Source organism: Paramormyrops kingsleyae, chromosome 7, assembly GCF_048594095.1.
Source record: "Paramormyrops kingsleyae isolate MSU_618 chromosome 7, PKINGS_0.4, whole genome shotgun sequence".
NCBI classification, from domain to species: domain Eukaryota; kingdom Metazoa; phylum Chordata; class Actinopteri; order Osteoglossiformes; family Mormyridae; genus Paramormyrops; species Paramormyrops kingsleyae.
In genome coordinates, this window is record NC_132803.1 from 33,698,834 (window position 1) to 33,723,607 (window position 24,774).

General features: G+C 44.1%; 1 protein-coding gene across 1 annotated transcript in view; it reads left to right on the forward strand.

Annotated features, from left to right (window-relative positions):
• chsy3 (chondroitin sulfate synthase 3) overlaps nt 1–6,228 on the forward strand; it is a 97,782-nt gene extending 91,554 nt beyond the window's left edge. The window contains exon 3 of the mRNA XM_023806814.2: nt 3,724–6,228. Coding sequence (XP_023662582.1) covers nt 3,724–5,289 — 1,566 coding nt within the window. The 3' untranslated portion in view covers nt 5,290–6,228. The remainder of the gene's footprint in view (nt 1–3,723) is intronic.
• Nucleotides 6,229–24,774: the final 18,546 nt, after the last annotated feature.

Sequence of the window (24,774 nt, forward strand, 5' to 3'; positions counted from 1 at the left end):
CTTTCACTTATCCGGTGGGGTCCTAACCCGTGTTTGTCATATTTACATAACGGCCGTGGGAACAGGAATAAATTAAAGCAGAAACTGAGTAATTAAACATACCATATATCCACAGCTGGGTCTTAGATGCCCATTTTTTTTTGATGCCGTGTTGTGCAGCTGCTAGATGGAGTCACATCTCATGATGTCATTTTGTTATCGTACACCGGAACGGATGTCCCTCCTGGTCGCCACATTTGTATCCACACCACCCGCACCGCAAGATAGACCTCCATCTATATCCCTACCACCCGCACCGCAAGTTAGACCTCCATCTGTATCCCTACCACCCGCACCGCAAGAAAGACCTCCATCTATATCCCTACCACCCGCACCGCAAGATAGACCTCCATCTATATCCCTACCACCCGCACCGCAAGTTAGACCTCCATCTGTATCCCTACCACCCGCACCGCAAGAAAGACCTCCATCTATATCCCTACCACCCGCACCGCAAGTTAGACCTCCATCTGTATCCCTACCACCCGCACCGCAAGATAGACCTCCATCTGTCAGAGCCGAGTCGTTATTCGCGTCAGCACTCTCGCACCCGGCTCACTCAGCATCTGCCGTTCATAACTTTTCCACCCCGCCGTTTTCTCGCATTCCCCCCCCCCCCCCCCAATCCGGTGTGGCCGACAGCTCACAATGAGCCTTTCATGCCCCAATGCTGCTACAGAGGCCAGCATTCACAGATCCAATGCCCCCCCACCCCCCCCCTTTTGGAAATCTTGGGATCGATGTGCCGAGTCAGTTCCCTGGGCAAATGACAGCCACCGGTGAGACTCGTAATATACTGTGTCGTGTGGGAAAGTGCCTGTTTTCTGAGGGACTAGCACAAGCATCAGGGAATCGGCTACGGGGAAAAATAGTAGCTTAGCATGAGCGCTGCTCGGAGGAGCACAGGTGCTGTGATTTTGTTTTTATGGACTGGCGTGGCCACGGCCAAACGGTTGACTAGCAGTCAGCGTTCATGTCTGAGTCAGCATCAAACAGGCCGGCGTCGCCCTGGAGCTGTCCGGCCCATGTGAAAAGTGAAGGGAAAAAATTATACACAAGACGTCATTTATGCTCCAGCTAAATGGGCGAACGTTACCCCAGAACTGGAGCCGTGGCACCTTGGCCAGGTATTCATCGTGTGGTTAGGACTGAAATCAACTACCGAAAGTGAAGTTTGCAGAATCTCTCTGTAGCTATGGCTTAGCTCCTGAGTAATTGCAGAGATGCAGAGTTTAGGAGCACATTGAAGATGTTAGGAGGATATGGCCGGGGTGGGATGGCCCTAGGAGAGGATGTCGCAGTTTAATGGCACTGAGGTTAAGTCATTTCAGATCTGGAGGATTGTGGGAGGGGCCTGCAAACTGGGCCGCTGATGGTGTCCCCTCTACTCATTTTTCTAGCGTCCTGTCAGTGACTCTCTGCACTTTTCTGTCAACTTTACTGGGAATTACCTACCTACCAATTACCTACAGATTATAGTATTATAATGAATTGTGTTTGGTCATTTTTTTCAATGAATGAATCCATGGTTCTCTATTTCTTAACAATAAAGGATTCAGTCATGTATAAAATGAAAGGTAAACAATGCCAAGATTGATGAAGTGTCTCCTAAAGTCGTTTTCTCATTTCCACCGTTATATGTGAAATATGGGCAGTTTAATTAATTTTGATTAATGCAAGACTTTCACTCAAACAGCATAATACAGCTGAGAATAGGGCTTCTGCATTAACTGTACAGTCACAAATTATCCAAACTAATATTCTATTTTCACACGTGTGTACTTTGCATTTTAAATGTGGTAGTTTTCACATCCAGTCCTGAGTGTTTCCTGCCTGGGACAGGCTGCAGGCTGTCTGACTTTGTACTGGATAAGAGGTTATTCTGGATGGATGGATGGACTTTTCAAGAAAACACTAGTGTATTGAAACAGCAGTCAAAAGACATCTTCAGCTTCAGAACAACACTAAGATTCAACCAAGCAGATTAACAGATCTGTACAGGGAAATGCGGCAGATGTGACAGCGTCTTACTGTCGAAATGATGCAGTCCCTGCATTCTTTTTTACCTATCCTGAGTCATTATCATCACAGACTGGGTCACGCCAGTTATCAGCACGGACCTGGTTACACAGCTGATCAGGTCTTTACCCATCGGACCGCAGTTTAGATTTGAACCGAGGGTGAGAGAGAAACACAAAAAATAAAAAAGTATCGATCAAGCAGCTAATGCTGGTAATTTTGGATACTGCGTTTGGAAGAACCACCCGCTGCAATTTGCTGGACGGGGAATTGCTAAAGTCTGCATCTCTCTCAGCAGCTGGACGTCAGAATGTAATCAGGAGAGCAGAAAATCACAAAAAAAGCCTGCCGGAGAGGGTGATGGCGTATTTAGTAATGGAAATATGGCGATTCCATATGGGTGTTCAACAGAATTATGCTAATTATTTACAAGGAGCGAACAGTCTCAGCAAGACATGTAGAAAAACTGAGAGAGGGAACTGTGGACACTTAAGGGAGGCTAAAGATGTATATAATATTAGTATAATAGGCATAGCAGTGGTTTAATGTCAATTTAATCGTTAATCATCATTATTTTCATGAAATTTTGAAGTCAGCCAGAATGCAAACCCGTAGTGACATTGTAAAACAGGTTTTTCCAGTATCTTCAACTTAAACTGTAAATACATTTTGATCACTTCTGTCACAAAATGCAATGCTTGCATAAAAAGTTTATGTCCCCCAGTCCTCTACTTATATTTTCAATTTTATGATTTAATTAAATAATATGTTAAATATTTAGCTAGTAATGTTAACTTTTTGGAGTTTTACGCACCATAATACATTGATTGAACTATTGCGCACAATTGCATTCCATTATTCATAACTTGTTTTGAACCTGAATCAATATATTTGCATTTGGTTTTTTTTTGTTTTTTTTGTTTTTTTTTGTTTTTTTTTTACTAATATTGGCCTTATAAAATGATGCATCTTGACAGTATGCCATTTGGTTGCTTGAACTTTTTACATAATTAACAAAGCATCTGCTTAGAATATAGACCCACAATGAATCACTTGATTGAAATAATTAAGACAAGGGCTAAATATCTTAGAGAAGTAATTGGTTTCTGAGTAACAAAAGAAATCCTTTATTTACTTCCCTTTGGCAATTACCCTCATCTTGAACACAATTATCGTTCTGCTCGCGGAAATCTTTTTCCGAGATAAACCTCGCGGGTAATTTATCGCTAGTTCTAATGAGCACTCTTCTTGAAAAGGCCAAGAATGTGCCACGGAATGCATCTGGAGTGGTTTGTTGGTGGTGCATTTCAGAAGCACTCATGATAAATTTTGCTGAGCGGTTCATTAAGCAGCCTGTGTACTGTTGCATATTTTCCCCATTGTTCTGGTCCTCTCTCCTATAACTCCTCACTCGTCGTGTGGGAAGACAAGCTTGTTGGTGATAACAGCCTCTAAAAGGCACTAATTGAAACTTGTCAAAAATAAATACCGAGCTCTTCATAAGTCTCTGTTTAAGGCACCAGCCCAAGTTTCATTCTTATTCAAGAAACAGACAAAAACCTTGTCGATCTTCTCTCTATAGACGATAAAATGATGTTTTTAGGAATCATCAAGATTCCTAGAATCGTTATGTTTCGACAAACGATTTCTGTGCTCTTCTCGCAGATGCAGCAGCTGTTCTACGAAAACTACGAGCACAACAAGAAGGGCTTCATCCAAGAGCTCCACAGCAGCAAGATTCACAACGCCATCACTCTTCACCCCAACAAGAAGCCCGCCTACCAGTACCGGCTGCACAGCTACATGCTGGCCCGGCGCATCTCTGAGCTACGGCACCGCACCATCCGGCTGCACCGCGAAGGCGTGGCCATGAGCAAGCTAAGCGACACCGAGGCTCGACGCGAGGACCAGCAACTCGGCGCGATGCCCTCTTACACCCGCTTCCAGCCCACCAGCCGAGCCGACGTCATCGAGTGGGATTTCCTGACGGGGCGGCACATCTACTCTGCAGGAGAGAACCAGATGCCCCGGCAGGGCCAGGGGAATGCCCTCCGGGGTGCCCTGGAAGACACCGTGCTCCAGGTTATGGAAATGATCAATGAAAACTCGAAGGCCCGTGGGCGCGTGATCGATTTCAAGGAGATACAGTATGGCTATCGGAGGGTGGACCCCTTGCATGGGGCAGAGTACATTCTGGACCTCCTGCTCCTCTACAAGAAGCACAAGGGGAGAAAGGTGACAGTGCCCGTCCGCCGCCATGCCTACCTGCAGCAGTCCTTCAGCAAACCTTTCTTCACTGAGGCTGAGGATCTGGACGTAACCGAGTTAGTGGATGCCATCAACTCACAGTCCTTCTCATTTCTATCCAACTCCCTGAAGATCTTCTCACCTTTCCAGTATACGGAGTCGACCAAAGAGATGCTTGAGCGCAGCCAGAAGAAGATCCACTTCCTCGTCCCCCTGACGGGGAGGTATGACGTCTTTGTGCGGTTCATGAAGAACTTTGAGAAGATGTGTCTTATTCCCAGTCAGAACGTCAAATTGACTGTGATCTTGGTAGATAATGACAGCAACCAAGACAGAGAAAAGCATATAGAGCTGATCAGGGAATATCACCACAAGTATCCCAAGGCCGACCTGTCAGTCATCCCGATGACTGGCGATTTCTCCAGGGGCCAGGCTCTGCAAATGGGTTCGTCGCAACTGGATAATAACACCCTGTTGTTCTTCTGTGACGTGGACCTCATCTTCACCACCGACTTCCTGCAGCGTTGCCGGGACAACGCGATCCAAGGCAGGCAGGCCTACTTTCCCATCATCTTCAGTCAGTATGACCCTAAAATCGTCTATGCGGGCAGCCCCCCTGACAACAGCGATTTCATCTTCACCAAGAAAAGTGGCTTCTGGAGAGATTACGGCTTTGGCATCTCCTGCATATTCAAAAGCGACCTACTGATGGCTGGTGGCTTTGACACGTCAATCCAGGGCTGGGGACTGGAGGATGTAGACTTGTTCACAAAAGTCATAAACTCTGGATTAAAGGTGTTCCGCGGTCAGGAGACTGGCATCATCCACATTTACCATCCAGTTCACTGTGACACTAACTTAGATCCAAAGCAATACAAAATGTGCCTTGGGTCTAAGGCAAGTACTTACGCATCCACAATACAGCTAGCCGAACTATGGCTGGAAAAACATTTAGGCATTGGGTACAACAGAACTTCCTCCTGACATCCCTGCTCCATTCTCCTCCTATGGAGTTTACCTCAATTCTGCATTCGTGTGGAAAACCGATGGCGAGATGCGAGCGAGTTCTTGGGTACTTTTGAGGTGACTTTGTGCAATGTGTTTTTTTTTTGCCATTCCATTTTCTGTAATTGTCCTTGCTTTCCATGGTTTGTGATCCCCATTGCCGTCTTCCAAAGGCCTTTTTCGATGCACACACAGTAGCTGTGATCATGCTCCCTAACGCCCCCCCCCCCCCAGCCCCCGATCTGCGACCTGCAATGACATGCGTTTCTAAGCAGACCTTTTACTGTCTGAAGATCTGTATGGATTCTCAGGAGCATGTCTTTCATACTGTGGTCACTTTCTGTGAACGTGTGTGAGATGAAGACCCTGGTCTGCTTCAGATGGACAAAGAAATGCTCGCCGTGGGTCTCTGCCAGCATCACTGAAACCTTTTTGACAACGGCAAAAACGGCTGAAATGAAGAAATGTAATAATGATAGAAAGAATAATAATAATAATAATATTCCTGAAAGTACCACAAATGTGCTTTAAAGCTCCACGAGGTGAAAAGACTTTATGATAGTTTTCTAATTTATACAGAAGGACATGTTAACTCAACTTTCATCTGCAGTATTTTTTAAAACGTGAATAATTTCGATGATTGTGTCGTTATTTTTTAGCGCGAATATTTCCATGATGTAAAAGGTACTGGATACCGTCCGACATCTGCTGTCTGTTTAGTGTTATTTCAGATCCAAAAAAATGTCCACTTTTTTCACTCTGTTTTTTGTGACCTTGATTCTGATTGGTGACCATGAATGGAGATTTTTTTTTTCTTTATTTCAGCTTTGTGGCTTTAAATTCATTTGGTTTGTTGGCAAGGACAACAAAGTTATATTACGAAGGGTTATTTATAATAAAATGTTAAAATGCATACAATGCAAAAACTCTGCCTCATTACTGAATATATGAAAATTAAATATTTTGAACAAATTCCTTAAACATCCTACACTTTAGAGGTGTGATAGGAAAGATTTTTCTTATTTTTTCATATTTAAGCTTTACATATCCTTTAAATGCTGCTATTAACCTACACATAAAACAAAGTATAGCCCTGAAAAGCTTTCTATAAAATTAATCAGAAAAAAATGATCATTCTAATAGATTGATTTATGAATGCCTACTCCAATGAGCAGCCGTTTCGGGCATGCGCTCCAAATTAATTATACACTGCATGAACAAGGTTAATTATCTTCATGAAGCAAAACGATTCCGCACTCTTTCACTTAAACACCAAATTCTAATTAATTTAATTAGAAATCAATTTGAGCTCGATCAAAGTCATTCCTGGTTGAGGCGTATCAAAAATTACTTACTGCTCTCATTACTTCATGCTTACTTTACATGCCTGTAAAAGTTTCATATGTTTGACAATGTATTATCATCTTGGACTAAAAAAACACCAATACGCCATTTTTTTGTTCACTTAAGTCTTTCGAGCAAATGATGCATAAATTATGTGTAACATATTAATTAGTCTACTGCAGCAGCAGACTTATGTTGGCTTAAATCATACTCACAGTTTAAAAATGTTTTTAAAAATTTACACAGTCTGCACAGATCAGTGAGACATGTCACTGTACTAGAGACCACAAAGTGTACGTTTAAGTGAGGATGCAGTGAAGTGGCTGCTTTATCACTCTGTAATGCATGGGTGCTTCCAGGTCGATTTATAAAAACTGGGAAGTAGGTTTCTAACATATTTAATGTGTATCTTTTGCATGTTTTCATGTAAAGTCTGCATTGTCAAACAGGAAATATGGGTGGTATTACGTGTTGCATATAGTACCAGTCAAACGTGTGGACACACCTCCCATAGAAATGATTATTTGTACTATTCTCTGTATTTTAGAATAATTATAAAAACATCTAAACTATAAAATAACATACATGGAATCATGCACTGACCAAAAACATTATTTGTTGGGGAGGGGGCAGCCCTAAGGGAAGGTTACTGGTTCGAATCCCGTGGTCGGCAGAGTGATCCCACCATTGGGCCCTTGAGTGTGGCCTGTAACCCCATCTGCTAAAGGGACTGGCTGATCCTACTGTCTCCTCTACACCAGTTTCATGAGGTGGCCTCCTGGGATGCTTTTCCAACTGTCCTGAAAGAGGTCCCACATATATGTTCTGCACTCATTGGCCACTTTTCCTTCACTCTCTGCTCAAACTCCTCCAACATCATTTCTACTGTGTTTAGGTCAGGTCGCTATTGCTGTCCTTGGTATGCAGATCGGTGTGTCCAAACTTTTGACTGGCACTGTACATGCAGTCTGGGTCGTCTTTTAGGAATGGTCTTGGTGTATCTTCTTAGTGATATCCTCCAGGATCTTGAAATTGTCGGTAACAGACCATTAACCAAGACAGCTATACAGGTACAAGTAAGTGAGACCTATCAGTGTGGTGGCTTAAGACCCACGATCAAAGGATACAAGGAACAGATCTCACTGAACATTTAGAAATGTCAGCCACAGATCATTAACATCCACCAAAGAGAAAATAAAGTGCAGTTGCCCTTTATATAGTTTATTTCCAGAAAAAATATGGTTTAACCATAATTCCTTTCAGTGCTCTTCATGTAAATATGAATTTTAAGCTTTTAAATGTCCTACCATCTAGCCATCTATTTTCCATTCTGCTGATACAGTTTGGGGTCAGGAGGATCCTGGTTCCTATCCCAGGAAACACATGGTGTGAGTCAGGGGACACTTTGGATGTGGTGCCAATCCAGAGGACTCTCCAGCATTATCAATGTCCAGAGAACTGTTTTTTTTTCAGTTCCAGTATTAATTCAGTAATTCAGCCACATTTCACCATGTCTTCCCGAAATTAGAAACCTGGCAAAGGAAAGGTGGGTTTTGTGATTTGTGTGTTTTTGTGCTTTTCATTTTCCAGGATTTTTCAGGCTCATATTAAATCACCGACTCCCATTAGAGTCACAGTCCCTGGCAGCTGGGGAGCTGATGACAAAGTGGATTATATTATTCGGCCTCATTTGCTTAGAAGGCCAGACTGCAGAGCTAGCAGTTAGCTACCAGCAGCTAGCCGTGTGGCTGTGGCTCGTGTTCCCCATACACGGCTGGCAGTGAAAGGGAGTGGAGTTTTTTTCCAATTGAATTCCAGTCAATTTGTCAGTGGAGGGAGGGCCATCTGTTTCCCTTTTTGTTGCCTCACTTGTCAACCATGTTATTTCACGTGTCGTAAAATTGAATCACTCATCCTTGTATTATATTTAGGTAAAATGACCTCAAGTGATCACTGTTCTGTATGTTTCCTGGTTTATGTGTTGTGTGTTTTTTTTTTTACTTATATAAACATTGATCTATGGCTCGATAAGAAAATCCCTGCAAGTTTTTGTGAGCGGCAATTTGACTTCAGCGATCCAGCAGGGCTGGTGAGGCTAGCTCAGGACACAAGGAGGACGGATGAAAGAAACATCAGATTACATCTCGTAGCAAAGGTTTTGATAATGACTTGGGCTCAGGAGAGATGTAGGTTATTGGAGTCCCCATGCTTCTAGAGTATTCTGCTGCAGCCTGGGGTTTACTGAGTTTAAATAAATTCCTACTGATACCGAAAATGGCTCTTAGAAGAGTCCTCTCAGAGTAGCCCTTTTGTTTTTTGTAAAAGGATACTGTGTTTTGCTAGGACACGCAACAGGAATTGCTCAATACTCTTGATAAGGATAATTATTCTTCTGCTGTGAGAATACTGTCATCGATTAAATCATTTTGGCGTCATCTCCACTGGGGGGGGGGGATTACCCTTTTTGAGCATGTGGCTTTGTCGGACGTAAAAGCCAAGGCCGCAATTTCTCACGGAGCTTCAAAGATGAGGCGAAAGGAGCCGCTGTCAGTCTTAAAACACTTCAAAGGAACGGAGATACCTGGGAGGTTTCCAGCTGAAAGTACCATGTTGTAGGACAAGACAACAACAAAATACAACAATCTAGGTGCATCTCAGCCCAGACGAACAAAATGTGGACACAGACCTCTGTGAAATGTAGAGACCTCTAAGCAGTATGAGACTTAAATTAAGTTAGGGAGCAAGACTCGGTACTATAAACATTATAATACTCAGCAGAGTAGATTTCAAGGTGAAGTAAACGAACTAGAGCACAAAATTACATCTGGGTCATGAACATCTTCCATGCGGAAGCTTTATAGGTCTGCACACCATGGCCAGGATGTTGGTCTTCAGTTGGCCGACATTAGACGGTGATGCAACCTACAGGCAGAGGAGAAGTGTGTTCGAATTTCAGGAGCCATTTTTCTCAAGTTCTCAACAACTGGTTGTATTCAAAGTGAAAGGTCACATTATTTTCATTGTCATCTTCCACAATATGATGCATAATGAAAAACTGTTTTGTAGGTTGTTTTAAAAAAGAAAAAAATGAATAGAAATATGTGAAACATAAAAACAAGATGCATTAAGAAACACAAGACAGGAGAAATCCATGTGTGGCAGGTCATAACTTGGTCATATTGTTTATAAATGTGTTACAAATGAGGAAGCAGGTAAATGACATGATAGAAGCATCAGCAATTAGAGATTCCCATCCCTGGCACTTCAGGGCTGGGCTCTGTGCTTGTCGCTTTCATTGCCTTACTTTTTGTTTTTCCATCGTTGTTCTCTCCCTCCCAGGCTGCCAAGTGAGAAATCATATTTTATACAAGACATCCCTCCCAGTATTGTTCTCATACATAAAACCCACTGCTTCCCCAAGGTGGCTGTATCTCGCGCGAGTCTGAATTGGCAAACTAAAGGTCAGAGGTAATACACCTGAGGTAAGCGGAGATTATCCTGGCTGCAGGAGTCCACCGACGGGGTAGTTTTGAGCTCATGATACAATTAAGCTACATTTATGGGCAAAATTAGTTTTTTTATATGCTGGAAACCATGCTGTTATAACTTAGTCTTCCCTTGGCATAATACATAACTATGAAGCCCTGTAGCCCAAAAAAGCTTTATATTTTTAAAGGGAAACAAGGTAGCAGTTCAAACACCTTCTTGAAAGGACCAGCCTTTTCAGAATTGCAAATGTTGCGAAGTGTTTTAACATTTCTATGAAGACCACAGACTGTGGGAAGTAAATGAAGTGAACAGACAAAACACTTAATGTGAGTATGGAGGGAGATACGATACTCCAGTTAAAGCGTGTAAAATCCGAGTGCGAGATGGAGTGCGGCACACAAACACTACGAACACTGTAGAGCAAATCGATGGCGGGCGATGATGGATGACAGTGCATCCTATAGGTGGGACTGTTAATATCATGTGGGCGATAGCCAACTACCCAGGCTGGTTACAAATCAAAGTTGTATTGGTTATTACACTCTCATTTCGGCTGTAGCGGTCGAATTCACTCGACCAGCTCGCTTAATCGTGCTGGAGCTTTAGAGCGGTGTAAGGTTGCTCCTTTCATCAACCCCGAGCAGTTTGGAGAACGGCCGCCGCATGATGTCAGAATCCCTGTCCGTCTCCCTGTCTCCGTGTCGCAGATGGTGGGTATAACCAGCTGTCCCTTCTTGGAGTGACCTTGTCACATCAGCACTTTTTACTGCCTGGCTTTGGATTTGCAGAACATCACAGCTGCGGGGCGTTTGAAGGACTGCTGGGGGGGCGGGGGGGAGGGGAGGGCTAGCTGGTGTCACAGGAGATGGGCATCCTGCCTTCGTCTGAGCTCTCTCCCTACCTGGGTGATAATAGTGCTGGAAGTGAATAGAATAGTGATACTTCATTCATCCCCGCAGGGAAATTCTCTCCTCGCCTACCCCATCTTGCTCTCCATGAGACACACAGACACATATGCAGGTCAGAACAAGCTTGGGCTCACAGTATAGAATCAGCCAGAAATTTAAGGTTCTGAAAGTAAAAATCCAGACCAAGATTTTGTTTCAGCCCACCAGCTGAGTACTAAGTGTCTGTGACTCTTTATATAAAACTGGTTTATTGATACAAAATCTTGGTCTAGACTGAAATTTCCAGACCTGACAGCACCACTGGAGTAACTGGGGATAAGGGCCTTGCTCATGGGCCAACGGACATGAGGCCAGGGCTCGAACCGGCGACTTTCCAGTCACTGGCACGGTCCCTCTGTGTTTGGGGACCCTGTTAGCGCTGTCTCTCCGGCACACAGCCCAATACGGCCGAGTTGAGCAGCACCAGCACTTTCCCAGAGTGAGAGCAAACGCAGTATTGACAACTGTTCTGTTATTCCGGCGACACTGGTGTTGCACATGAGCTCTGTCCAGCGGCGGATCCTGACGGAAGCAATGTGGCCGATTGCCCATGGCAGCATCTTCTGAGGGACGGCGATGCAGCAAACTGCGGGCACCGAACCACGCTCCCACCCCCCACCCCACCCAGGCTGACAGCTTTAACCGTGCCCCCCCCTGTCGAGTTGACAGCTCGACAGCTTTTATCCACAGCTTGGGGCAGGGGGGGGTTGCCTAGGGCAACACATGTGCTTCAACTACCGACTGTGTCATCGATTTTCTCTCACAACGGCACGCCAACTACACCCTTCAAAAGAACCTGAAACTAGACAGAATATGTCTGCCATAAAAGCTTGAGGCCACTTTCATGAACTGCATTTTAAGCATTGTAATTATGAGGAGTGCATTGAAATCTCACACGGCTGCAGCTCGTTAGTCTGCGTTTCTGGAATGAGCATATATGACAATATGTGCTTATGAAGATGTGACGAATAGTTTACATGAAAGTGCTTCTGTGGTGCTTCTGTGGTTAAAAGTTACCCCAAATACAGGGGTTTTCTTCTCAGAACCTGCCCAGTCACCTCCAGGGGCCTCAAAGGGACATGGACAACTTGACAGTTTCAGGGGGCCCAGCTCTGTCGGTGTTTGTTACAGAGCACCTAATGTAGCTGCCAAGGAAAGCAGATTGTTATACAGTGATATTAGGATTATGAGCAATAAAAATGATGTGGTAGTTATGGGTGATTTTAATCTACCGGGGATGCAGTGGGACATTGTCGCTGGCTCTTCTGAAAATGAACTGGAGATGGTGGAGTTAGTACAGGATTGTTTTTTTACTCAGTTTGTTAACACCCCTACCAGGGGAGATGCCATTCTTGATCTTGTTTTCTCTAATAACCAGGACAGGATTGGTAAATTAGACGTTTTAGAACCACTTGACAGTAGCGATCATAACATGGTTAAATTTGAGGTTAAGTTTAGTGCCCCAAGAGCAAAGTCCAAATCAAAAATATATAATGTTAGGAAGGCTAACTTCAATTGTATGAGATTAAAACTAGAAACTGTGAACTGGATGGAGTTAAATAACAAAACTGTTGAAGAGGCATGGGAATTTTTTAAAAACACATTATTGCAAGTGCAAGAGGACTTCATACCTGTTTCCAGCAAGAATAAATCTAGGAAATTGCAACCTAGGTGGTTTACTAGGGAAATAAAGTATAAAGTAAGGAGCCGACACCTTATCGTGGTGGAGGGGTTTGCGTGTTCCAGTGATCCCAGGAGCTAAGTTGCCCGGGGCTTTATGCCCCTGGTAGGGTCACCCAAGGCAAACAGGTCCTGGGTGAGGAACCAGACAAAGTGCGGCTCAAAAGACCCCTTATGAAGAAAAACAATATGGAAACACGTTTTCCCTTGCCCGGACACGGGTCACCGGGGCCCCCCCCCTGGAGCCAGGCCTGGGGGTGGGGCTCGATGGTGAGCGCCTGGTGGCCAGGCCTACACCCATGGGGCCTGGTCAGGCACAGCCCGAAGAAGGCATGTGGGTCCCCCCTCCAATGGGCTTACCACCTGTAGGAGGGGCCAAAGGGGTTGGGTGCAGTGCAAGTTGGGCAGTGGCCGAAGGAGGGGACCTTGGCGGTCCGATCCTCGGCTGCAGAAGCTAGCTCAAGGGACATGGAATGTCACCTCTCTGATGGGGAAGGAGCCTGAGTTGGAGCACAAGGCCGCGAGGTTCCGACTAGATGTAGTCGGGCTCACCTCGACGCACGACTTGGGCTCTGGAACCAGTCTCCTCAAAGGCGGTTGGACCTTCTTCCACTCTGGAGTTGCTCACGGGGAGAGGCGCCGGGCAGGGGTGGGCATACTTACCGCCCCCTGGCTGGGCGCCTGTACATTGGGGTTTACCGCGGTGGATGAGAGGGTAGCCGATGGGTTCTGACTGTTGTTTGTGCTTATGTGCCAAATGGCAGTTCAGAATACCCACCCTTTTTGGAGTCCTTGGAAGGGGTGTTGGAGAGAGCTCCCCCCGGGGACTCTCTTGTTCTGCTGGTGGACTTCAATGCTCACGTGGGCAATGACAGTGAAACCTGGAGGGGCGTGATTGGGAGGAACGGCCCCCCCGATCTGAACCAGAGTGGTTGTTTTGTTATTGGACTTCTGTGCTCGTCATGGATTGTCCATAATGAACACCATGTTCAAGCATAAGGGTGTTCATATGTGCACTTGGCACCAGGACACCCTAGGCCGCAGTTCGATGATCGACTTTGTAGTTGTACGTCATCGGACTTGCGGCCACATGTCTTGGACTCTCGGGTGAAGAGAGGGGCAGAGCTGTCAACTGATCACTACCTGGTGGTGGGTTGGCTCCGCTGGTGGGGGAGGAAGCTGGCCAGGCCTGGCAGGCCCAAGCGTATAGTGCGGGTCTGCTGGGAACGTCTGGCGGAATCCCCTGTCAGGAGGAGTTTCAACTCCTACCTCCTGCAGAACTTCTCCCATGTCCCGGGGGAGGCGGGGGACATTGAGTCCGAATGGGCCATGTTCCGTGCCTCCATTGAGGCGGCTGACCAGAGCTGTGGCCGTAAGTTCGTCGGTGCCTGTCGCGGCGGTTATCCACGAACCCGCTCGTGGACACCAGTGGTGAGGGATGCCGTCAAACTGAAGAAGGAGTCCTATCAGGCCTTTTTAGCCTGTGGGACTCCAGAGGCAGGTACTGGCAGGTCAAGCGGGATGCAGCTTCGGTGGTCTCTGAGGCAAAAACTCGGGTTTGGGAGGAGTTTGGTGAGGCTATGGAAAACAACTTCCGGACGGCTTCGAGGCAATTCTGGTCCACCATCCGGCAGCTCCGGGTGGGAAAGCGGTGCAACATCAACACTGTTTATGGTGGGGATGGGGTGCTGCTGACCTCAACCCGGGACGTTTTGGGTCGGTGGAGGGAGTACTTCGAAGACCTCCTCAATCCCACCGACACGCCTTCCAATGTGGAAGCAGAGTATGGGGACTTGGGTGTGGACTCCCCTATCTCGGGGGCAGAGGTCACTGAGGTGGTTAAAAAGCTCCTCGGTAGCCGAGCCCCGGGGGTGGATGAGATCCGCCCGGAGTTCCTTAAGACTCTGGATGCTGTGGGGCTGTCCTGGTTGACACGCATCTGCAGCATCGCATGGACATTGGGGGCAGTGCCTCTGGACTGGCAGACCGGGGTGGTGGTCCCCCTCTTTAAGAAGGGGGACCAGAAGGTGTGCTCCAACTATAGGGGGATCACACTCCTCAGCCTCCCTTGTAAGGTCTATTCAGGGGTTCTGGAGAGGAGGGTCTGCCGAATTGTCAAACCTCAGATTCAGGAGGAGCAGTGTGGTTTTCGCCCTGGCCATGGAACAGTGGACCAGCTCTATACTCTCCGCAGGGTTCTGGCGGGTTCATGGGAGTTTGCCCAACCAGTCTACATGTGTTTTGTGGACTTGGAGAAGGCATTCAACCGTGTCCCTCAGGGAGTCCTGTGGGGGGTGCTCTGGGAGTATGGGGTGCCGGGCTTCCTTTTAAGGGGTGTTCGGTCCCTGTATGACCGGTGCCAGAGTGTGGTCGGATCGGTGCAGCGTCCACAGTGATGCGGGCGCTGCATCGGTCTGTCATGGTGAAGAAGGAGCTGAGCCAAAAAGCGAAGCTCTCGATTTACCAGTCGATCTACGTTCCGCATTGAGAGGAGTCAGATGAGGTGGCTCGGGCATCTGATTAGGATGCCTCCTGGACGCCTCCCTGGTGAGGTGTTCCGGGCATGTCCCACTGGGAGGAGTGTCATACGAGGAAAGGTTAGTTGAGCTAAATCTGTTCAGCCTCAAGCAAAGGAGACTGAGGGGGGACATGATCCAGGTCTATAAGGTTCTAACAGGTTTGGATGCTGTTCAACCAAATAGTTACATTAGTTCAAATACAAGAACTCGTGGCCATAGGTGGAAATTAGCAGGAGAACATTTCAAACTGGATTTAAGGAAGCACTTCTTTACACAGCGTGTAGTCAGAGTATGGAATAGTCTTCCTGATAACGTAGTGCAAGCTGAATCCTTGGGTTCCTTTAAATCAGAGCTAGATACGATTTTAACAACTCTGAGCTATTATTTAAGTTCTCCCCAAGCGAGCTCGATGGGCCGAATGGCCTCCTCTCGTTTGTATAGTTCTTGTGTTCTTCTTATGTTCTTTACAAGGGCCCTTGAATAAGTACAATTATTACGGCTGGGAAATTTACCACGTTAACGCGTTGCGTTAATTTTGAAGTCGTAACGCATTCATTCTTTGATCAAATGAATGCATTTAGCGTTTTGATACCCTCAGAAGAGAAGAGTATGAGCAAAGACTTTTATTAGAGGTCTGTTTAATAGACACAATATTCCTTTCTGGTTGTAAACAATGTAAGAGTTTAGGTTGTGTCGTTGCACAGAATCCCAGAATTCACAGCTAAAATCAAAACATTGAGTTAGTGTCTCACAGGGAGGCTAATGATACCATGTTTCTTTCGTTTTAAAAAATTGCCAGATGGAGGTAAACATAAGATAAAAATATCGTAATGTGCTGTATTTTTTATTTATTATTTCATCGAAGCCTCAAAATATTATGATCGTTTGTGTTGCGCTTTCATTGGCTGTACAGGCTTCTGCTTTTACTGGCATTTGCCAAATAGGTTTTAGATATTTAGATTGTTAGAATTAAACTACAGTACGTGTTGAGTAACTCCGATTATATGTACACAGGGTGTATGCCTTTTCAATGCTTTTTTGAAAACATTGGAATTCATAATGTACTTGCTTGTTAGAAACGGATACAAGTCAGGGTTATAGTATTATACAAATATTAAAATATGGTACATTCTGACAAACTTGAGAATTAAAAAAAAATGTTACAATGAAATATAGTATTTGTTTTTTAGTATTTGTTTGTATGCGTGTAGAGCAATTGACCATGACCTTGTTTTTTTAGGCATATTTGTCACGCCCGGCTCGTCCAATCCTCGTGTGTGCCACGCCCCCTCATTACCTACACATCAATTATGTAACCCACAATTAACTTGTATATAAAGATGTATATTTCTGCTCATATAATCCCATGTGTGTTAATATAACCTTAATTTAAGGATTCAACATTTAAATATTTAAGATTTTAATGTTTGATTGTTAGGTGCAATGAATCATGTTGAATTACTCAAACTGGTGGAACAAACTGCAATTAGTGTTTTTTTTTTTTTTGGTTCGCTCCTGCTCACCTCTGAAATACAGAAGAAGCTGTTGTTGTCTGTATAAACTGCTTTTAAAAGAAGGGATTGAGCTGAAAGTGTGACATGTTAATCACACAGGGCTATAGCATCTCGTGTCGACAATTTGTTGTTTCGCGAGGGCACAGAAAGTAAACTGAAAAATGAAGTCGGAACAACATTGTCGGTAACGTTATCGATCAACGCTTCTGGACTGTTTGTTACAGGTTGTTTCCTTTGATCATGTGCCCAGATGCAAAAATGCTGTTTTATTGTAAGCATAGGCGTCGCTGCCATTAAATCTGAGGGGGACATGTCCCCCTCACATTTCATAATTATTCATTTGGACCCACCCCTCACACTTAACATAAAATATTAGTTTTATGCCAGTGTGTCCCCCCCTCACATTCAAAATGCTTCTGACGCCCATGATTGTAAGAAAAACAATAGCTTTTCCTCGATCTCCGTGATTTGTGTAAACAGACGTACACGAAATGCCTCACATTATTCAACAGCACCTCTACTTTTGCCCATAATTTTGTGCAACGTATGGACAAGGTTGCCCTTTCCCCACCCCCTTAAAATATGATTGGCTGCTCAGCTTGTTAGGATTTTCTTTATTTTATTTTGACATGTAAAAATTTCAATTCTCCTTCACCATGACAAATAGCCAATTAGACGCATCTTCCAGTAAATATGCATCAATATCCCACCCATCCCAGTTGAGTCATCACTTCACCAGTTCTCCCAGCTTTCTGCGTAACTGAGGGTCCTCATGGCTAAAATCCATCCCAGTCTCCATATATCTCATTATCGCCTCTGTCAGTCTTGTCAGCCATGATGTCTTGCTCACCCTGTTTACCTTCCCTCTTCTACTATATTGACAGCCTTAAGTGACAGCTGCAAAAAAAGCAGCCCTTTCACATTGATCTATGGACAAAATTCATTTCACCCTATGATATATTCATATATTTGTGTGCTACACAGTACCATCCAATTGATTTTAACCATTGAGGTGTGAAATATTTTGAGCTACAGAAACTGAACAATTAATAATTTCATGAGGCACCAACAATGTAATGCTAGCTGGTACAAATCGTTATTTGAATTGTAAATTCACAACTTTTGAATAACGCTGCATCACACTAATGGCCAAAGGGATTGAAAGTTGGTGTTTTCGATACCTGGTTTAAATATACGCCACTGTAAAAGTGATACCGAAGCGACTTTATGTTTCCGGAGAGCCTTCCGTTCATGATAGCTGTGCAAATTACAGGTCTGTGTAACATATAAACTCTTGAATTCGTTCAGGCAGCCAAGGTCCAAGGGACGGAGGATTGTTTATTATCGTGGGTGAAATTACAGGCAATGCAGTGTGTGACTGGTCAAAGACGGGGAAAAATGCCTTAACAAGAAATTTCACCTTGGCTTCTCGCTTAAGAAGTGCCTTATATTCCACAGGACCGACATACGGGAGGTGTCACCTTTAGGTTGCAGAAGCCATCCATAATTGTACAGCTCCTAATGGGTCTTTTTACCTTTTGAATGGAATATTCATAGAAGTGTAAGTGAGCACCGTGTTGATCCAGACACCTGGACCAAATCATTATTGTTCCTCCTGCTTTATACGTGCTATTCTTTGCTCTCTGGTAGAGTTTTTGGGGCCATAAGGCAAACTGCTGAATAAAATATTGGATCACAGCACACATATGAATGCATGGGGGGGAGAGGAAGTTCAGCGGGGGCACGCTGATTTGACAGAATTAATTTTTCATGTTTACTTCCTCATAGGGGTTAGGCTGCTGTGGTGTGGATTTGGATGGACACCTTCTGGAAGATTCCGATTAGCAAAACAGAGGAGCTTTTACTTTTACCAAAATTGCCTTAACCTGAAGAGGGACGCCCAAGGGGGGTGGGGCCTGCCAGGCCATCGGAAACAAGCTTTCGTACAACCCCATTTCAAAAAAAGTTGCGACGCTGTTTAAAATGTAAATAAAAACAGGATGTGATGATACAAATCATACAAACCTATATTTAATCGAAAATAGAACAAACGATACATATGAAATGTTGAAACTGAGAAATGTTATTGTTCTATGACAAACATATGCTCAGAAACAAATAGGGACGGGGGCAACAAAATTGTTGTGTAATGCTAAAACAAAACCCCTGGTTGTATGTCTCACAGCTGATTAGGTTAATTGGCAACAGGTCAGTAAGATGACTGGGTATGAAAAGAGCCTCCCAGAGAGGCAGAGTCTCTGTGCAGTGAAGATGGGGACAAGTTCACCACTCTGTGAAAGACTCATGTAATAATAATCTTCCTCAATGTAATATTGCAAAGAATTGGGGAATTTCATCATCTATGGTGCATAATATTATTAAAAGATTCAGAGAATCTGGAGAAATCCCTATACACAAGGGACAAGGCCGAACAACAATATTGGATAGTCGTAATCTTCGTGTCCTCAGGCGGCACTGCATTAAACACGGACACAATTCTACAGTGGAAATCACTGCATGGGCTCAGTAACACTTCCCATTGTCTTTGAATACAGATTGTTGCTGCATCCACTATCCAGACCTGTCACCCACTGACAACATTCGGTGCATCATGAAATACGACAAAGGAAACCCCAAAGTTGTTGAGCAATTGAAATCTTATACCAGGCAAGAATGGGACAACATTTCACTTCCAAAACTGCAGCTCCTGGTCTCCTCAGTTCCCAAACATCTACTGCATGTTGTTAACAGAAGAGGTGATGCAGCACAGTGGTAAACATGCCCCTGTCCCAACTTTTTTAAAACATGTAGCTGGCATCAAATTCAAATTGAGCATATATTTGTCATAAAACAATAACATTTCTCAATTTCAACATTTGAAATGTTGTCTTTGTTCTTTTTTCAGTTTAAAATGGGTTTATATGATTAGTAAATTATTGCATTCTGTTTTTAGTTACATTTTACACAGCATCACAACCTTTTTGGAAATGGGGTTGTACCAGAGAGTTACCGTGTGAGGCCCCATCATGATTACACCTGGAGGTGCTCCTTCTTCGCAAAGGTCAACCAGAGACAACAAATGATAATATTTTTGGAGAGGGGGGCTTGCTGCTAACACCATCTGTTTTTTTATCATTATTATTTAATTTTTTCTCCAAGCCGGCATTAAGAGGCAGGAAGCAAATCAAAATTTAATGAGGAGACGGAACGACGGGCCTTTTCTCTGCGGAGCTGACACTGGGAAGTGAAAAATATTTTAAAAATCCCAGAGTACAAAAGAATACTAAACCATCACCTCTGTGCCTTTCGCATAAAAGCCGGCAAGGTCACACAGAGAGAAGCAATTATATTGTTTTTCATCTCAAAATGTCAAAATTTTAACATGTTCGATGCAGTGTTCCTGCACACGCGCGCGTTCTGCTACAGAGGTCTCTGATATTGCAGAAAACACAGGGTGCACTTCAATATATACAAGCGGCGATCGGCAGAGAACAGCCATGAAAAATCTAAATGTCACTCAGCTGTCTGTCAGGACACCCCCAGCAAACAGGACAGGGATAAAACATGACACACAGTCCACAAGGACCTAGTCATGTATTAACATGGCACCAGTTTACACCAAAAAAAAATGTCACAAAGCACATTGTGTTGTACATGACAAAAAGAAGTGGAATCTTTTCTGGTTTAACGTCAGCCTGATTTATGAGACAGGAAAGGTGGCCGGACTGATGTGGAAGGGCGGGCGTCCTGCCTTTGTATCCTCACGCCCGACATGCTTTGGATGGAGAGTGTTCTCAGTGTCCATTGTCCCTTGCTAGGTATTAATGTACGAGTGATGGAGTGCAGTGCTATGTAACACCAGGGTTCGAATTGTGAGGGATCTGGGACCCCCCATAAGAGAGAATAAATGTGCTTGGGGGTGGTCCCCCTTAAAATGACCATCTTACATGATTCAGTGCCACCCCCCTTGTGCAGCAATCTATATGGCTCTTTTTTCTTTTTTTCTTACCCCCCATACTTCTTCCCCCACACTTGTTCTCCGTCTCCCCTAACTTCTGCTTATTGTGTTCTTTATATAAAAAGAGGAAAAGGGAAAGGAAGAAAATAAAGACTTGCAATGGAAATTAAAAATAAAGCCGGGGGGCGGAGGGGATATGGAAAAAAAACCAAAAAATTATTTCATTGTAAATAAGGTTGGAGACCCCTGTCCTACATTTATGCAAATGTGTGGCCCTTTCATGTCGTAGTCGGACGGCCCACCGGGGCCCACAAGGTCTCTGACACCATTCACACACTGTAGGGCAGGGGTAGGCAACCCTGGTCCTGGGGTGCTGGTACCCAGCAGGTTTTCCATTCTGCCTGATCTCTGATGAACCACACCTGACCTTAGGCAGATAGCAACTCATCAGGTAGGATGGAAAACCTGCTGGGATACCAGAACTCTAGGATCGGGGTTGCCTACTCCTCAGTGTTGGGCATTTCAGGTCCAGAAACTACAAATCCAGACCAAGATTTTGTTTCTACCAACCAGTTGAGCATAAAGAGTCACAGTCACAGAGAACTCAACCCCTGGTGTAGAACATGTGCATAAACGCAGGTTTTCCAGATTTAAAAAAAAAATGTCCAAATGATATGATAATGCAGTTAACGCCATCAAATCCCTCAAAGGGCAGATTATTGCCCAGTTTCGGATATTTGGTTGAGCCTGGACCCAACACCTGAAGGTAGAGCAGATGAGGCAGGGAGAGTCTGTGTGGGAGGGAGAGCATCAGTGTACATTTCAAACATGCTTCTGTTCAGTATAATATAATATAATATATTATAGGAGAAACATTCAATTAATAGAAGCTATGAACCGTAAAATAAATGGAAATACACAGAGCTGCTCAGGCCTCCTGCATGTGGACATTTGACTTTTTGTCTCTCAGTACCAAGCTGGAATTTTTATATGTATATATATATATATATATATATATAGATAGATAGATAGATAGATAGATAGATAGATAGATAGAAAGTTGTTTACCTCCAAACTGAATTCCAAATCCTGTAGTATTTACTCATGTTGACTTCTTGCCCCTCATATGGCAGAAGAGGATATCCAGAACAGTTGTCATAGTAACAGTCGTGGGGTCTTAAATACCATTTCCTTAGTGTGTAAGTGCTGCTGACACCCCTACCAAACTGAAAGGCACAAGTAACATGTCTAGAAGAGTAGAAAACAATTTCGACACCAAGCGCAAATGTATTGCATTTAATGCCTTGTGCTGCCCCCTGTTGAAATTGGTTAGCAACAGATAATGTCTAAAACGCTGCTGAACCACAACGTAACTTCACACACCAAAACGACGATGACCATAACATTGGCTTAAGACATTGACGCAGAGTAATCCTAAAAGCCTGGTGAGACTAACATTCCCCTCGGTCATTAACAGGGGTATTCAGCTGGGTCTTATAGCAATCCTCAGACAAGGGTGATGGCTTAAAATCCAAACCATGCCTGTTTAGTCTGCTTTATTAAATCCAACAGAGAAAACACGGTGCCATTTTAACATGCTTTAGTAATTGCAAAAAAAAGAAAAACATTTCAAAACAGCTGCCTATAAAACTGAAGTGGTTTTCAAGGAAAAAGGGGGACAAAAGGAAATTTCCTCCCAGTCAATGACAATGACAATTTACCCAAGGTCAGTTCCAAAGCCTTAATTACATCCCTGGTTAATTATCATCCCAGGCAGAGTTTGATAGGCAGAGGAATCTGGAGTAGCATGCACAGGACAGTGTTAGTCCTGCCAACAGCCCAGCAGCCTGAAGTACATACCGGTGCCTTTGTGATTCTGCGCCTAGGTCACATGACTCCTCTCCCCAGGCCATCCCACTCATAGGGCTTCTGTATCCACACTGTGTTTAATTTATTTCAATGTGGTTTAGGTGTCCAGGTTGCCAAGTGATTAACTGACCCAAATTAACTCTGCCTCCTTCGGAAATTAATCACAAATCCGTACTGAACTCTCCTACCATAAATCAGCTACCTTTTGCAGTCAGCTTCCATCATCACACAACAGATCCGCATTCCTATATCTAGATCTTTCATTTACATGAAAAATGTCTGCATCATTTTTTAGATGACAGTTATGTTGTGTAATATATAAATGTGGAGCCTAGCAAGAATTTAATTAGGGCATGGGGCAAAAATCCATTTATAAGGAATGAATTGGCACTGCGTTATTTACATTGACGTTGAAGTTTGGCAATGAATGTCTGGGTCTATCCCACATACTTACAGATTACAGATTTTAATACACTAAAGGATACTAGTGGTAGTGTTTTGGAGAAGCACTTTGTACTGTAACGTAAACCCAGTGTTATAGTGCAGGAAATTATGTGAAATAGCCAAAAGAAAAAAAAAAACAGTAACCATGTAATCGTAGTAGGCCCTGACTAGGATAAAAGAAGGAAGGTTGGTTGGCTGGTTGCGTGGGATACAAATGGCTATTTCGCACAAACTAAAGCCCCCCCCCCCCCCCCCCCCCCCACTGTGTCCACACTACAGTTGTACCTTCAACCCAAAGGTATCCTGTTGATACTGCAGCCCTGCGCTCGCACCGCTTTGAGCCCCCCCCCCCCCCCCCCCCCCGTACGTCTGCCCACATAATCATTCAAACACACCGAAGCCTGTATGTGTCTGTCCATCTGCTCCCGGCCGCACTGCCTTAAGTGCTCCGCTGTTTATGTCTCTGTGACTCGCCATCCAGGGCCGATCAGCTCATCAAAATGCCCATCCGTTATTCTCTTTTTAACGTGTCCACAAAGGAAGCCCGCCTGTCAAGCCCCGCTGCGTATCAGCACGGTCGCGGACTCCCCTTCCAGCCCCAAAGCCACCTGTGTTGTCTCATTCGGCGCTATAACTTTTATGTGCATAAAAATCCACAACACAATTCTCCTTACAAATAAAACCTACAGCCCTCAGCAAATTTTCCTGGGCCAGAAACAGGCCAATACAGGAGGAAAACTGTAGAAAAGAGTCCCCAAAATGCTTAAAAACATTTACGAACGTCTTATATAGGCTTCCTTTAAACGGACCCTAATGTTCCTAAGTATGAGATTGTTCCTCCTTTTCTCACTATTCTTTTATTAGCTTAGTGATCGTCGACTCTAAGCCATGTATCTCCAAACCAAATCACAATGTCGAGTTTTTCTTACTCAAACGCGAACCTATGATATATATTTTAGCGACTAGGCCTGCACAATAATAGCCTATAATAACTAAACATTGGCTGATATACAATTTTTATCACATTTTGTCATTGACACTGTCATAATAAATTTCTATTATTTCTATTATCTTAAAGATAACGTTATTACCATTGAAAATACAATTTCTGTTATCACAAAGTGGAAAAAATACATTTCAAATGTAATGGGGACCAGATTTATTCTTGCATTTAAATATGAAATATTAGGCTTTAGGATTCATTCATCTCCCCCAATGAATTGACCTTTGTATTTAAAATATTAAATTGTGATTCTCCCCCCCGCCCCACACACACCCACCACTGTGGCCATGATGAGTGGTATGAATGTGGATGGATATCGGCCTTTAAAATAAAAGATAACACAGAATTTCAGTGAGCGGAGACGAAGAGCATCGCCGAAACTCTCAGGCCCCCCTTCCATCTCCCCCGAGTACAATTACTAGGTTCTTTAGTTTGATCATGCTCAAATGTTCATATCAGCTGCCCCCGAAACTAATTAGCAGTAAAGTAAATGTTTCATCGATCCCGTGTGAAAGCCTTCCACCTTGATTAAATTTGCTAATTTCATTTGATTCACCGACGCCCAGGCTTCTGGTCAGCTTGGAGATTCCTGCGAGAGATGTAATTTTCATTCTGACATAAATATTTGCTTTGAGACAACGTTAAGGTAAAGAAAATCAGACTTAAATGATTTTTCATTTGGCAAATATTTCTGTTT